At 37.5% G+C, this 13,656-nt stretch overlaps 1 protein-coding gene and 1 non-coding gene across 2 annotated transcripts in view; one reads left to right on the top strand and one right to left on the bottom strand.

The window, feature by feature from the left end:
• LOC126100345 (UDP-glucosyltransferase 2-like) overlaps nucleotides 1-12,390 on the top strand; it is a 70,207-nt gene extending 57,817 nt beyond the window's left edge. The window contains exons 5-6 of the mRNA XM_049910957.1: nucleotides 8,611-8,830; nucleotides 11,768-12,390. Coding sequence (XP_049766914.1) covers nucleotides 8,611-8,830; nucleotides 11,768-12,068 — 521 coding nt within the window. The 3' untranslated portion in view covers nucleotides 12,069-12,390. The remainder of the gene's footprint in view (nucleotides 1-8,610; nucleotides 8,831-11,767) is intronic.
• On the bottom strand, nucleotides 2,927-2,999 carry Trnaa-cgc (transfer RNA alanine (anticodon CGC)). Its single transcript has one exon. It is a non-coding gene; the product is annotated as a tRNA-Ala (tRNA).
• Nucleotides 12,391-13,656: the final 1,266 nt, after the last annotated feature.

The raw sequence follows: 13,656 nt of genomic DNA, 5'->3' as shown, positions 1-13,656 counted from the left end.
AAATTATAGATCAAGTCATGTCTATGAGGTATCGTCACAACAATAGTGTTTTCCATCTTTCTTACATGTAAAAAAAATTTCAAACGTGTTATACATGTTTTGGCTTCATTATGTGCTGCATCATTTGCACCAGTCACACAAACAACAAAGTCACTGTCCCTTGTATTCTTGTGTTCTGAGATGTCTTCAACAATATTTTCTGTCCTCGCACCAGGTTTTACGATGCCAGTTGCACGAAGATCCGTATTCACATCCTGTAGAATATTTGCTAGCTTTCTTCCATGGCTGTCTGCTAGAAAAAGCATATTATGTTTCTTTGTTCACTGTTTATGGCTGTTGGCAATGTTTTTGCAGCTTCTTACAATGTTGTTATCTTCGCGTTGGGTGGCTTGTTCACTTTCAATGTTTATGGGGTTGCTGCTGCTTTCTGATAACACACTGAACTTATTTGTGCACACTAGATTAGGTTTATTCCATGTATTTCATTGTGAGCAAGGCACTTTTTAGTCACTTTGTTTGGCATTACATGAGAAATAGTTTTTGAATTGTTTACACACTTTACGCCACTGTTTTCACTCTGAAGGGCATTTGAGTTAGGCCTATTTACGCAGTTTTGACCGTTACTTTCACTGGCATTTGAGTTTGGCCTATTTGCGCAATTTTGAACATTACATTCACAGGAATGCATGTTTAAGTTGTGTATGCTCTTTTGGCATTTACTGCTCGCAACCAGTGTTTTTAACTCATGGTTTTCGTTCTCAAGTTTAGTGATATCTCATCTCAGTATATCAGCAACTAGCTGAAGACTTTTTAATCGTTCATTTAACTTTTTGATTTCGCCTTTACCATTATTACAAACACTATTTTTTACAACGTGGCTGTAGCTTTTTGTCTCGTTAATATTACTCACTTCTGCACTTGACGCACTTTCCCTTAAATATTGTACAGCTTCCCAATCTGTTGTAGTTGCTACCTCTTTCGACAGCTGAACATGTAAGGCATACTTGCATGCTTCACAACAAAACTTAATTCGCTCTTTCGAATTTCTCACGAGACGTATTTCATTGTTGCTTAGACCAGCACAATCACTGTGAGACTGTTTTCTAACCATAATCCACAAATCACAAATATTTCTGTGGTTTTTATTAATTTATTGCACTTAAGACACGATTTACTCTTGTCACTAGCCGCCATCTTAAATAAACTAATACATGCCAGAATAAGGCACGGTCAAACATAAAAAGCTAAAGTACCGTGTCAAGCTGTGTTACTTAACTGGGGAACAGCCCCGGCCCCACTTCGTGGAAAGCGGTCAGTTAGCCACAGACGCTACATTGTAAGTTGCTCTAGCAGAAACCTGGGTAAAGACCAGTAACATTTAGCAACTGAGGCAGATTATTGACATATTAATTTATCACACTTGCTGACAAGGTTGCAACATGTTAAAAATTCTTAAATGAGGCTTCTCACCAGGTCACCATCATATTCTCCAACAAAGGTCATCTGGGATTGTGCAGAACTGCCATTCGTCACTGAACGCATTGTGACTTCATTCATCAGCTGTCCGTGCTTCCCAGTCATGGCACCACTCCAAATGCACCCATTTGTTTTGTGCTTTTAACAGCACTGTATGCGTGGAATGATAATTCCCTAGTCCGGCTCTGCTAGTCTCTGATCAAGGTGCGTGATGACACAGAATGTTACAGAGAGTTTATTACTTGTTCTCAGGTGGCATACACAGTTGTGAAGGGGTTACAATGTGCTCAGTGTACAATATGCTGATCGCCACTTGTGATGATCAGGGGTGGTGAACTGGAACCTTGACAGTGAGAATGCCTGCCCTCACATTCCCGTGCAGCTGAACATTGGGGCACTGTCACATCTGAATGCCCCACAAATCTGGATACTACACGATCCAACCAGCCGGCCAAATGGAGACTCACAATGAAGCCACTTTCAAGCTCGGTCACATGCTCAGGACACTGCCTCATGCAAGACTGTGGCACCTCCTTTACTATATTTTTACTGCTCAAAAGAAGAAATTAATCTTTTAAGCTGCTGGTAATATTAAACTCATTGTTACTGAACTAGTTTGTGTAGTCTCTCACTCTGTATGTCTGTGAAGAGAACTGTCTCGATCGGCGTCGACTACTCCCACAGCATACATAATTTCGTACACGTATACAAGTTAATCTCGTGGTGGAGAAGCAGCTGCCGACTCTGACGGTTGCCTGTAGAATTCTTGAAATGTAATAGAAAGAAAACTTCTATAGGATCTTCTCGAACTCCAACACTGCCATTCACATTTAGTCATTCGATGATTGTCTGTGAGTGAAATAAGTTCTTTTTAGCAGAGAAAATTTTCTCTATTCTTTTTACCGTGTTATTGAAGCAGATTCTACAGCAAACATCAACCACCAAATGTTCGAAGTCCTATACAGGCTTGTAGTACATAATAGTTCATCACAGAATCATTTGATCAAAACTAAATACCCGCATTTACCTTGGAAATTATACAAACTGTATTAGGAATGTTACTAAACTCCACATTAACATCACATATCACTTGTGAGCAAAAAAAAAAAAAAGAAAAAGAAAAAGAAAAACAATATGGCGGCTAACAATGACTGTTTCATTGTGTTTCATTGCCCACACTCTCTGCATGTCCTCTCATTATCCTGTCTCATAAATAAGTCCAGTCACATTCCGATTTTCTTACTTTTCTTCGCTCGCCATGGAGCAACATAGAGGAGGAGGAGGGGGAGATTAGTGTTTAACGTCACGTCGACAATGAGGTCATTAGAGATGGAGCGCAAGCTCGGGTGAGGGAAGGATGGGGAAGGAAATCGGCCGTGCCCTTTCAAAGGAACCATCCCGGAATTTGCCTGAAGCGATTTAGGGAAATCACGGAAAACCTAAATCAGGATGGCAGGAGACGGGATTGAACCGTCGTCCTCCCGAATGCGAGTCCAGTGTGCTAACCACTGCGCCACCTCGCTCGGTATGGAGCAACATAGAGTCAAGGAATAAACATTTCGTTCATGCAGGTGAAACGCGCTACCTTGTGATATATCTTCACTTTAAACCAATAACAATAGAAAGGTCGTTGAACCAATCACTCTCTTCCGGCAGCTAGTATGGGCCAAGGGATATTATACTCCCTGTCCTCCACAGTGATCACTCAACATCTCATACTGCTCCTGCCCCATACAAGCCAGGTAAGCAACTATTAATCATTTACGTGCTCACCAATGGTGAGTACGCGTACAAAATTACTTTGACACCTGACTGTGTCTCCTGATTGCTGAATTTTTTTGTCAGGTACTGCATTTCACCTCCTGAGCATAAGTACCACTCAGCAATCATGTCTGTCAATTTTTTAGTTTTCTCGAGTGAATTTTCCTTTTGATGCAATTTGCTTTTCCATCTATACATATATGTGGTTAAAATGTAGCATTTAACTGACTTAAATCCACCACTCATATCTTGCATATCAGTACATAGGAGGGTTCTGATAGAATAATTTAAAAAATATATTTAATCAATATACTTCATGAATGAAACGACTAGAACACATCATGTCTTTAAAACTTTACAAAAGCTGTATAAAAAAGTATGTCTGTCCTATGCATCAGTGTCAGAAAAACTGCCCTAGAACTTTATATCATATGCTGGTATTCCTCATGAGAGCACAAAAAATATCACGTTATGACTCTTTTGATACTATAAGTAATTCAGTCTGCAACTTCAGTTATCCATTTAAGGATGGTAAGTAAATGTGGGATGCTTCTGGTACTTCACACATTTATGTGATCAGTATGTTGCCCTTCAGTTGGCTTACATTTTTTGCATGTCCTTCAATGAGTCAACTACAAGGCTAATTACATGCCCAGTTTTCTGAGGGATTCGTTGTGAATAGGGCACTCTGTCCACTCCAAGTGATATCTATTTTTTACATTCAGACCTTTCTGTAGTAAATGTTTCCAAATGAAATTTGATTTTTACTGATTCCGAAAATCCTGTTGTGCATTTTTACACACAGATATAGTAAAAGTCACAGTTAGGTTTTGTGTAGCCTATATATTATAATTAATATTCTGTAGAATGAAATAAATCGGCTAAAAGCTTGTGGTATTGAAGAAAACATTTGACTTGGTTATTTTATGCTGACAATAAGCAAAGTAACAGTAACATATGTACAGTGAGTTAATCAGCTGTAAACTATTGGTACAGAAGAAAATATTTAACTTGGCCACTTTAGATTGGCATTCATAAATTCTTCTACTGCATAGAAGCAACTCTTCTGACATAACATTTTCACCTTTGCTTATTATCCTTCTTTACTAAACTAAGCTTTTGGGTTTCTTGCTGTATAAAAGAACATCAGTGATCAGTGTCCAAATGTGTCTTTTACATAACTCAGACAAAATATTTTAGCACAATGGATGTAATTTAAATTATTTGGTGCTTTCCACACCAAGCAGCAGACTGGCACTTCCTACAATTTGTAATAGTGGATAATGGGAATAAAATTAGGATATGGCAAAGAAGCCATAAAATGAAATTATTTTCAGCGTAATTAGCTCCATAATTCAGAAGCATCATGCATGACACATATTTTACCTGCTTGCCAATATTATATTGTTTCTGGGCTGTAAGAAATGTGATATTGGTCTCCAAGTTTGGAGTCTTAATATAGACCTCAAACTTATGGGACTGAGTCGAGGAAGACTTAGTTTCAAATTAAAATTATATAAAATACTACCAAGCACTTTAAGCAAGGCCACAGTAGCTCACTACCTTTTGGTAAAGAATGGTGCAAGGTATGACAGCAGAATTCAATAAATAATTGGCAATAAAAATGCAATGGATGAATTACAAGACGTCTGTGAATTTGGGCATGCTGAGAAGGTGACAGGGTGTCATATTCAGCTCTGGGATATGAACCTCATGCAGAAATTCTAGTCCAATGCCATAATGTACTAAAGTAGTACCAAAAGCCTATTACTATACTGTGTGTACACTCTAGTCTCTAACTATCAATGCTGTTTATCCACTAGTGGTAGCTTAATATTTTCTTGATTGCACTGGTACTTTTCAAAAACTTGTTTTAAGAACTCATTGTGCATAAATAAAGCTTTGATTTAGAAACTACTGTGTTCAAAAAATATTCTGCATTTAATTTTCTTTGATGCATGACATTAAGAAGACTAAGTGAATTTTCTCTCATTAGAATACAACAGTTCTCAAAAAATTTTGTTTTGTTGTTGCAGACACATATATCACTAATTACTCAGCTTTTTAGATTCCATGGATATGACACTCATTCTTTAGATTAGATTGGATTAGATTAGCTTTTCATTCCATAGATCCGTGCTGCCAAGTTCCTTGTGGATGTGGAACATGTCAATTCTTTTTTTTATCATTATTATTATCATTTTCATTTCCTCAGTTTTCACAATTTCATTTCTACACATTTCTCCCTCCTACCAAACTGAAAGACTGATAGTAAGAGTTTGTACTTTGGAGCTACATGGAAATATTTGCTTAATAAAAGAAATAAGAAGAACAAGAGAAACATTCATACATAAGATGCTATTTGCCACTGTGATTTACACATTTCTGTTTTCATAGATCAAAGATAATTGCAGAAATATTGTCTGGTTAATGTACAACATATGACATTAATTGAGAGCAGGGGAGAAATTTGCACCTAGGAACAAACAATGTTTTTTGTCAGTACTTCATTCTAGTGACTGGTTTTAGAATCAGAAGGAATGCACACTGGAGACTACCCTAAGCAGTTTCAGTCATTTTCTACAGTTTTTGTTGTTGTTAGGTATGAGGTTATGTTTTGCACAGCATTTGTAAATATTTTGCATTCTAGGCATTTAAGTGCTGTACAATGAACTAAAACTGTTTGAAATATATTGCTAATTTCTTCAGGTGTAGAATTTCATGGTGAGTAAAATGTTATATATTTTTAAAACTATTTATGTAACATGTGGAAAGTTAAGCTGTACTTTGGTCATGAATCATCTTGTACTTTGAAGCAGAAGAAAATCTTTTACAGTGGAATATGTGTTACTGACAAATGATCTGAGTTTCTTTACTCTCTTAACAATTTTACTTGTCTTGAATATGGAAATTTGTGTTAATTTGCAATATCTTCTATTTGAAATTGTGTATAACATGTAATTAATTTTTTATAATACTTCTGCTTAATTTGATTTCACTTAGTGACTGTTGGTGTGTAGTAGAGTAATAACATAACAGATAGACTGTTAAACACAGTATCGACAAGATTTTTTTTTTTGCAGAGCTTTCAAATTTCAAGTTAATGTTTGTTTGTAGGCACATGATCATGTTGCATTTTGGAACATGTTTTTGCTTTTAAAAAAATAACACAATTTTCTGAAGTAACTGTTGTAAGTTCAGGAAAAGAATATACCACATAAAAAGTGAATGGCATCATTGAAAAGTGGAGCAAGGGAATATATTAAACTTCCATTAAAGAGCTGGCTAGAAATGAAGTTTGAAAAGTTACCAAGATACAACACCTTCCCCTACACAAAAGTACATATTTAAAACTGATTGTTTTGCAGCCCATTGAAATAACTGTCAAAACATACAAAGTATGATATCCAAATTCTAGAATATGTGATTCTCTTGTGTTTGTAGAAGTGAGATAATATTTGAAGTAAAAGGTGAAAGAAAATGTTATTTACTCTGAGCCTTAAAACATATTTTAAACTGCCTTGTTCTTAAGACGTAGTCACATGAAGTATACTGAGGTGACAAAAATAAGGGGACACCTCCTAATATCGTGTCAGACCTCCTTTTCCTCACCAGAGTGCAGCAGCTCGACATGGCACTCACTCAAAAAGTTGTCGGAAGTCCCCTGCAGAAATATCGAGCCATGCTGCCTCTATAACCATTCACGATTGCAAAAGTGTTGTCAGCAGAGGATTATGTGCATGAACTGATCTCTTGATTAGTTCCATAAATGTTTGACGGTATTCGTGCCAGGCGATCTGAATGGCCAAATCATTCGCTTGAATTATCCAGAATGTTCTTCAAACCATTTGTGAACATTTGTGGCCTGGTGACATGTTTGGGAACATTAAGTCCATCAGTGACTGCAAATTGTCTACAAGTAGTCAAATATAATCATTTTCAGTCAATGGCCGGTTCATTTGGACCATAGGATCCAGTCCATTCCAAGTAAACACAGCCCGTAACATTACGGAGTCACCACCAGCTTGCACAGTGCCTTGTTAACAACTTGGGACCGTGGCTTCGTGGGGTCTGCACCACAGCCAGACCCTGCCAGGCCACAGTTTTCCAGTAGTCTACGGTCCAACTGGTACGATCAGGAGGGGCGCTGCAGGCAATGTCGTGCTGTTAGCAGAGGCACTCGTGTCAGTCATCGACTGGCGTAGCCCATTAATGCCAAATTTCACTGCACTGTCCTAATGAATACATTCGTCGTATGGCCCACGTCGATTCGTGCAGTTATTTCACACAGTGTTGCTTGTCTCTTAGCACTGACAACCCTATGCAAGTGCTGCTGCTCTCAGTCGTTAAATGAAGACTATCTGCTGCTGCATTGTCCGTGGTGAGAGGCAGTGCCTGAAATGTGGTATTCCTGTCTCATACTTGACACCATGGATATCTCAAGTCCCTAATAATTACCAAAATGGAATATCCCATGTGTCTAGCTCTAACTACCATTCTGCATTCAAAGTCCATTAATTCACATTGTGAACCCATAATCACACTGAAAACCTTTTCACAAGAATCGGCTGAGTGCAAATGACACCTCTCCCAATGAATTGTCCTTTTATACCTTGTGTATGTGACTACCATCATCTGTATATCTCCATCTCTCTATCAAATGACTTTTGTCACCTCAGTGTATGGTCCTAATGTTTGGTGAGCAGGCCTTAAAACCAATTTGTAATGTGTCTGGTGAACCAATGTAATGTTCAACAAAACTTTAATTTTCTTTTTTATAACTTTATTTTTCAGCTGTTTACAATTAGTTTTGAAGATCCTGAATGTATTTCTTAGATAATCATTTGCTTGGTGTATTTTGATAAGAAACAGATTATTACCCTCAGCCATTCACTTCACAGTGATTTGCAGAATATGGATGTAAGAGATGTAAATTATTAATGAACAGCTCAAAATTGTGGGTATTCTATAGTATTAATTATTTAGTTAACCTGTTTTTGGGTTGCAAGGCCATGTAAGCAATAAATAAGTTATCTAATTAAATTAATACTATGGAGCAGTTACAGTTTTATGCTTTTCATTTGCAATCATGAAATTGTTCTGCCTAGCAGTGAATCTGTCATATCATTAGTGTAATACTTTATTTCCCTGCAACTGATATCCATTTACGCATGTCATTTCTAGTTGCTCTTTATATATTGTACTGTCAGAGAGAGAGAGAGAGAGAGAGAAAGAGAGAGAGACAGACAGAGACAGAGAATAGGATGGTGGAATGATGAGCAGGCATAAACTTAAAGCTGTATTTGTGGAATCACTGGCTTCATATGGATACATGCCTTTCCAGGTTGCAATAATCATTTTTTTCCCTTGTAGCTCACAAAAATCTGAAGTTCTTTATCACTCATGGAGGAATGATGAGTATTCAAGAAGCCCTTCACTTTGCTGTCCCACTTCTTGGAGTTCCTATTTATGGTGATCAAGAACCAAATTTGTTGAAAGTGCAAAGTCTTGGATATGGAATTATGCTTCTGCTTAATAACATTACTGAAAAATCATTTCAATGGGCAGTAAATGAGCTACTTCTGAATCCAAGGTAAGAACCACATGTGAATTGCAAAGCAGTACAAAATGCAACATAATTAAAATTTCTATAAGGTAAAGCACTAAAACTTGGGTGAGGATTATTCCGCTGAGAGAAATTTATGCCCTTGAGGAAATATTGTAATTTTCAGGGAGAAAATGAGGAAGGTAATTTTATAAGCCTGCTTTTTCAACAACATGAGTGTTAATTAACACCAGTTAAGTAAAACTAAATCACAGAAAATAAATAAATCCTGATTCTCTTCAACCAAACAAAGACTTTTAAGGGTTTTTATTTATTTTGTGTCAGAAGCAAACTAAAACATTATTGCATACATTTCTGCATTACTTTACTACATACATTATGGTTTATAAATTAAGCCCGTCAAATAATGAAATACTGTAGATATTTATACACATCGATTATATTAAGAAACATTGATTAATTTAACTATACAATGGATGCCCAAAAATTAGCAATGCCCAGTACACTTTGTGTAGCATTTACAAGATCTCCCACAGCGCACACAGTTGGAGGTAATGTGCATTGCAGCAGGTGTGATGGTGTCTGCACGGCAGCTCCACAGTCACCCTCGAGAGAGTCCATCTGGAAGCCCCTCCTTGCAGGTTGGTCTTCGATCTTGTGACACAGGAATGCAGGCAGTTAAGTGATTTGCGTGTGGACCATTTCTCTCGCCATTTAAAGTACCCTGTAGATTTACTAAATAACTCAAACATTAGTGCTGGAGACCATTGTCACTTCATTGGGCTGGGAAGCTGCCTGATGTGAAACATTTTCTAAGCACTAGCACACACCATTAGTGCAGTCATGTTATTCACAACATGTAGTCAAATTGAGACTGCCCACATTATTAAAATAGACATGCATCTGTGCAAGCCAAACATTGGTGGCAGGAAGTAATGGAGTCCAAATTAATGTCTAGAAATAGCCAAGTATTGCAGAGTGGTCATAAATAATCCTGCCAGACAGCAGAAAGTGGACAGTGTGTCAGATCAGACATCTGTGGCTGTCCTTAAATTTGTCACCAATGTTTAGCGTCATGACCTGGTGCCAGCATATGTATTGCCCTTCACCACACCTAGTGACCTTGCTGGAGATATGCACAATTGTATCACCTGATACATATACACATCCAGTGGGATTGCAAGATTCAACAGCCTTATGGTCCAAAAGCTTTATTTGATACAAAATGTGCAGATGTAACAAGGGAAGACACGAGCCACTTAGGACTCCAGGGTCATTTTTTATTCCAATGTGACACTCTAGAGTTGTTAGAAACATACCAGCACCCAAGAAACCTCTATTATATATCTAACCATTTTACATTATTGGTTTGTTTATTTTTAACTCTGAAAGAATTGGACTTCCCTTATTGCAAAACATTGATTCTCAAGATTTTTCGTTCACTAAAATTGACTGCACTATCACTACCAAGAGACGAGGAAGTACAGTTGCTTCAAGTGTCTCTTTTCATTTGTGTTTTATTTTTACTGTCATGCGCAAAGTTTACACTATCCTATAGTTCAGACAGATTGCTTGCTGTATGTATGGTGTAAAAGAGGACATTCGCTAACTAGGATTTGATTTTATGGTGATATTTAGTGAAGAGCACATATTATGCTATGTGGAAATGGCTGGAAATTAATAAAAGTTCATTTAGAACTTTTTTTTTGAACAACTGCTGTCTCTGACACCTAATAAACGATGACTGAGTTATAGTGTTAAGAGAAAAACTTCCAGGAAGACTGCTGGGAAATCTTTTGCAAAGTAGATAGCTTTTATGAAAAATTTTACTATTTTTCAAACATATTTCTTTAGCCCTTAAGTAGTAGAGTCTTCTCTTTCTGGTAGTAAAAGAGTTAAAAGTCCTGATTTTCACTAAACAAAATGGACTACAACTGCATAGAATCAGGACTAAATTATGGCTAGCATGGAGTTTTTTACTACCAGAAAGAGAAGACTCTACTACTTAAGAGCACAATTCGTAACACCTAGTTAAAACATTATTTTATTATTATTGTGATTATTATTTTCTTTTCCTTGCATCGTCTGAACAGGTCTTGAAGGCCAAATGGTACTGACCAGATGCCATGTCATCCTCGGTTGTTAGGCATCACTGGATCCAGGTACAGAGCGGTGTGTGGTCAGCACACCGCTCTCCCGGCCGTTATCAGTTTTCGTGACGGCTGCCGCTACTTCTCAGTCAATTACCTCCTCAACTGGTCTCACAAGGGCTGACTGCACCCCACTTGCCAACAGCACTTGGCAGACCCAGACAGTGACCCATCAAAGTGTTAGTCAAGCCCGAGAGTGCTTGACTTTGGTGATTTGACAGGAACTGATGTTACCACTGCAGCAAGGCCATTGGCCAGCATTGTGTCATAGTCTACATCAATTTACCATTGCTTCAACAATGATAAATCATGCTTCTGCAGTATTTTACTATACTTATTTAGTGTCCTGCCCACTCGGCAAATATGGGGTGCCTAGGAAACCTGCTATCTCGGATCGCTAGACAACAATTGAGGCAAATTGCATTAATTAATTTTTATTACAGTAAGATAAATGACGATACTTAACTTTGTGGATTTACAATGATCTTCAACTGGGTCACAGCCAGGCAATGTTCTCTTTGCCTAGAGGCCACTGCTGTGTCGGTGTCATCCTAGAGAGGGGTCGGTCAGTGTACTATTGTCTGACGTCTTCTTCACAGCCCTCTCCACTTTTAACGTTCTCGACCATCGTGCCGGCACTTGACTTACACTGGAACAACATAAACTAATATTAATTTTAATTTTAACTTTGCAATACAACTGACTTGAAACTCATTTTCATAACAGTAGACAAACTTAATTTCAATATGTCTGATATTGTTCACCTCCATAGTGTATGTCATAATGTAAGTGTGGTGTGTTTCAATTGTTTCAGATATGTAGAGAATGCGAGAAAGTATTCCAAACTGTTTCATGACCGTCCACAAAAACCCCTGGATACAGCTGTCTACTGGACAGAATATGTTTTACGTCACAAGGGAGCCTACCACATGAGGTCTGGGGCACTGGATCTGACCTGGTACCAATACTTCCTACTAGATGTCATCTTCTTCCTACTGGTTTGCATTTTAAGTGCATTACTGGTAATGACAATAACAATAAAATATGTTGTTAAGTACATCTTTGGTACCAAACATTCAGCTTCTGAGAAGAAGAAAAGTGAAAAAAATGACTAGGTTTTTGACATTTAAAGAAAAATATTGATGATTTTTTGGCAGTAAGACAGTAAATATAAAATAATTTATGTTTGACTGGCATTTTCAATGATCAACAAGATCACATATCTAACAAATTTTACAAAGCTGTGATTATTTGAATGAAAAATGTGTACACATGTGCTAACTACTGAACATTGTGCTTTACATATTACTATGATAGCATTCTATCACTTGGTATAAAATTTTGAATTTCATAACATGAACTGCAGAAGGCATATGTAATTACCTAGTTATGATTGTCTGATTATTTACAAAGGCTTTAATACATTTATTACACTTTCCTGTGTATCTTATTTACTATATGTCCAGTCATGCCACACTGATTGCCCACATGTAAGGTATGCATACATAATTAACAGCAATATGAGAAGAATAGATTTTAGCTTATGACACTGAGGAGGTGTTGACAGCTGCCAAAGAAAGAAAGACTGCTGGATGTTATTAACTATTAGATTGAGATGTAGACCAAACAAAACATGCATACATTCACACACCCATAACACACATGCATGGCTGCAGTCATCTCCAGGCACTAAGGCCCGACAGTCAATGTGTCTATGATCAGCAGCGGTCTGTGCTGAGGGGAGAGGGGGAGGGGGTTTACAGAAGAGGTGTGGGATGTGAAGGGGGAGGATAGCAGGGTTGGGGTGGGGGAAGATGCTGTAGTGCTGCCTCTGAGAATGTGCTGGAATGTGGTAGGCACAAGGTAGTGGACTGCTGGATGCAGCATCAGAAGTCTATACTGGGTTCCAGAGGGTGAGCAACGGTGATGGGGGAGGGGGGTGGGGGAGGAGAGAAGTATAGAAGGTTAAAGCGCTATGATAGTGTGTGTAGGGCTGGAGCAGGAGCAGGGAAGGAAGCAGGTGGAGAACAGTGTAATGGAACTGTTCAGTATACCTCTTTTTTTCTCCACTGTTGAAGAACCCGACACATAATAATCCACAACATGATCCAAAGAGATTGAAACTGCATATTGTATAGTTTCTATAATTTTTATATAAATGTTCATTGGAGAGGCATAATGGTGACATAAAATTTATTATTTTATGAGAATCATAATTATTTTTGTTATTTCCAACGTACTTTGCAGTGTTGTTCATTTGTGAAGTCCATAATATTTAGATTTAGTATTATGATCATACTTATTGTTTTCTGTAATAAATAGAAGACTGTACTTCTTTTTGTTTTAATAGAATATAAACCAAATCCTAATTCTTTGGTCAAGAATATCAATTCTATTGACGATGTAATGGATAGATCTCCGTCCTTGAACAAATGCAGTGTTTGATATATTTTGGCAGGAGGCAGTTGTGATGTAGTTGTAGAACCATTTCCTGTTGGGAGATGTAACAGTTGGAAGTTAGCAGTTCTTGTTTATGGTGATATTTAGTGAAGAGCACATATTATGCTATGTGGAAACTGTAAAATATGAAATAAAATAACTTTCAAGTGAAGTTCCTGCTTCATCATATTACTGATTTGATGTACGGATTTGTAGAACTAGTTAAAAAAAGTGAAATGATGTTTACAGTTTTTACAGCATTTT

The sequence above is a fragment of the Schistocerca cancellata genome, chromosome 9, assembly GCF_023864275.1.
Source record: "Schistocerca cancellata isolate TAMUIC-IGC-003103 chromosome 9, iqSchCanc2.1, whole genome shotgun sequence".
Lineage (NCBI taxonomy): Eukaryota > Metazoa > Arthropoda > Insecta > Orthoptera > Acrididae > Schistocerca > Schistocerca cancellata.
This window is presented reverse-complemented; position numbering and strand designations above follow the sequence as displayed.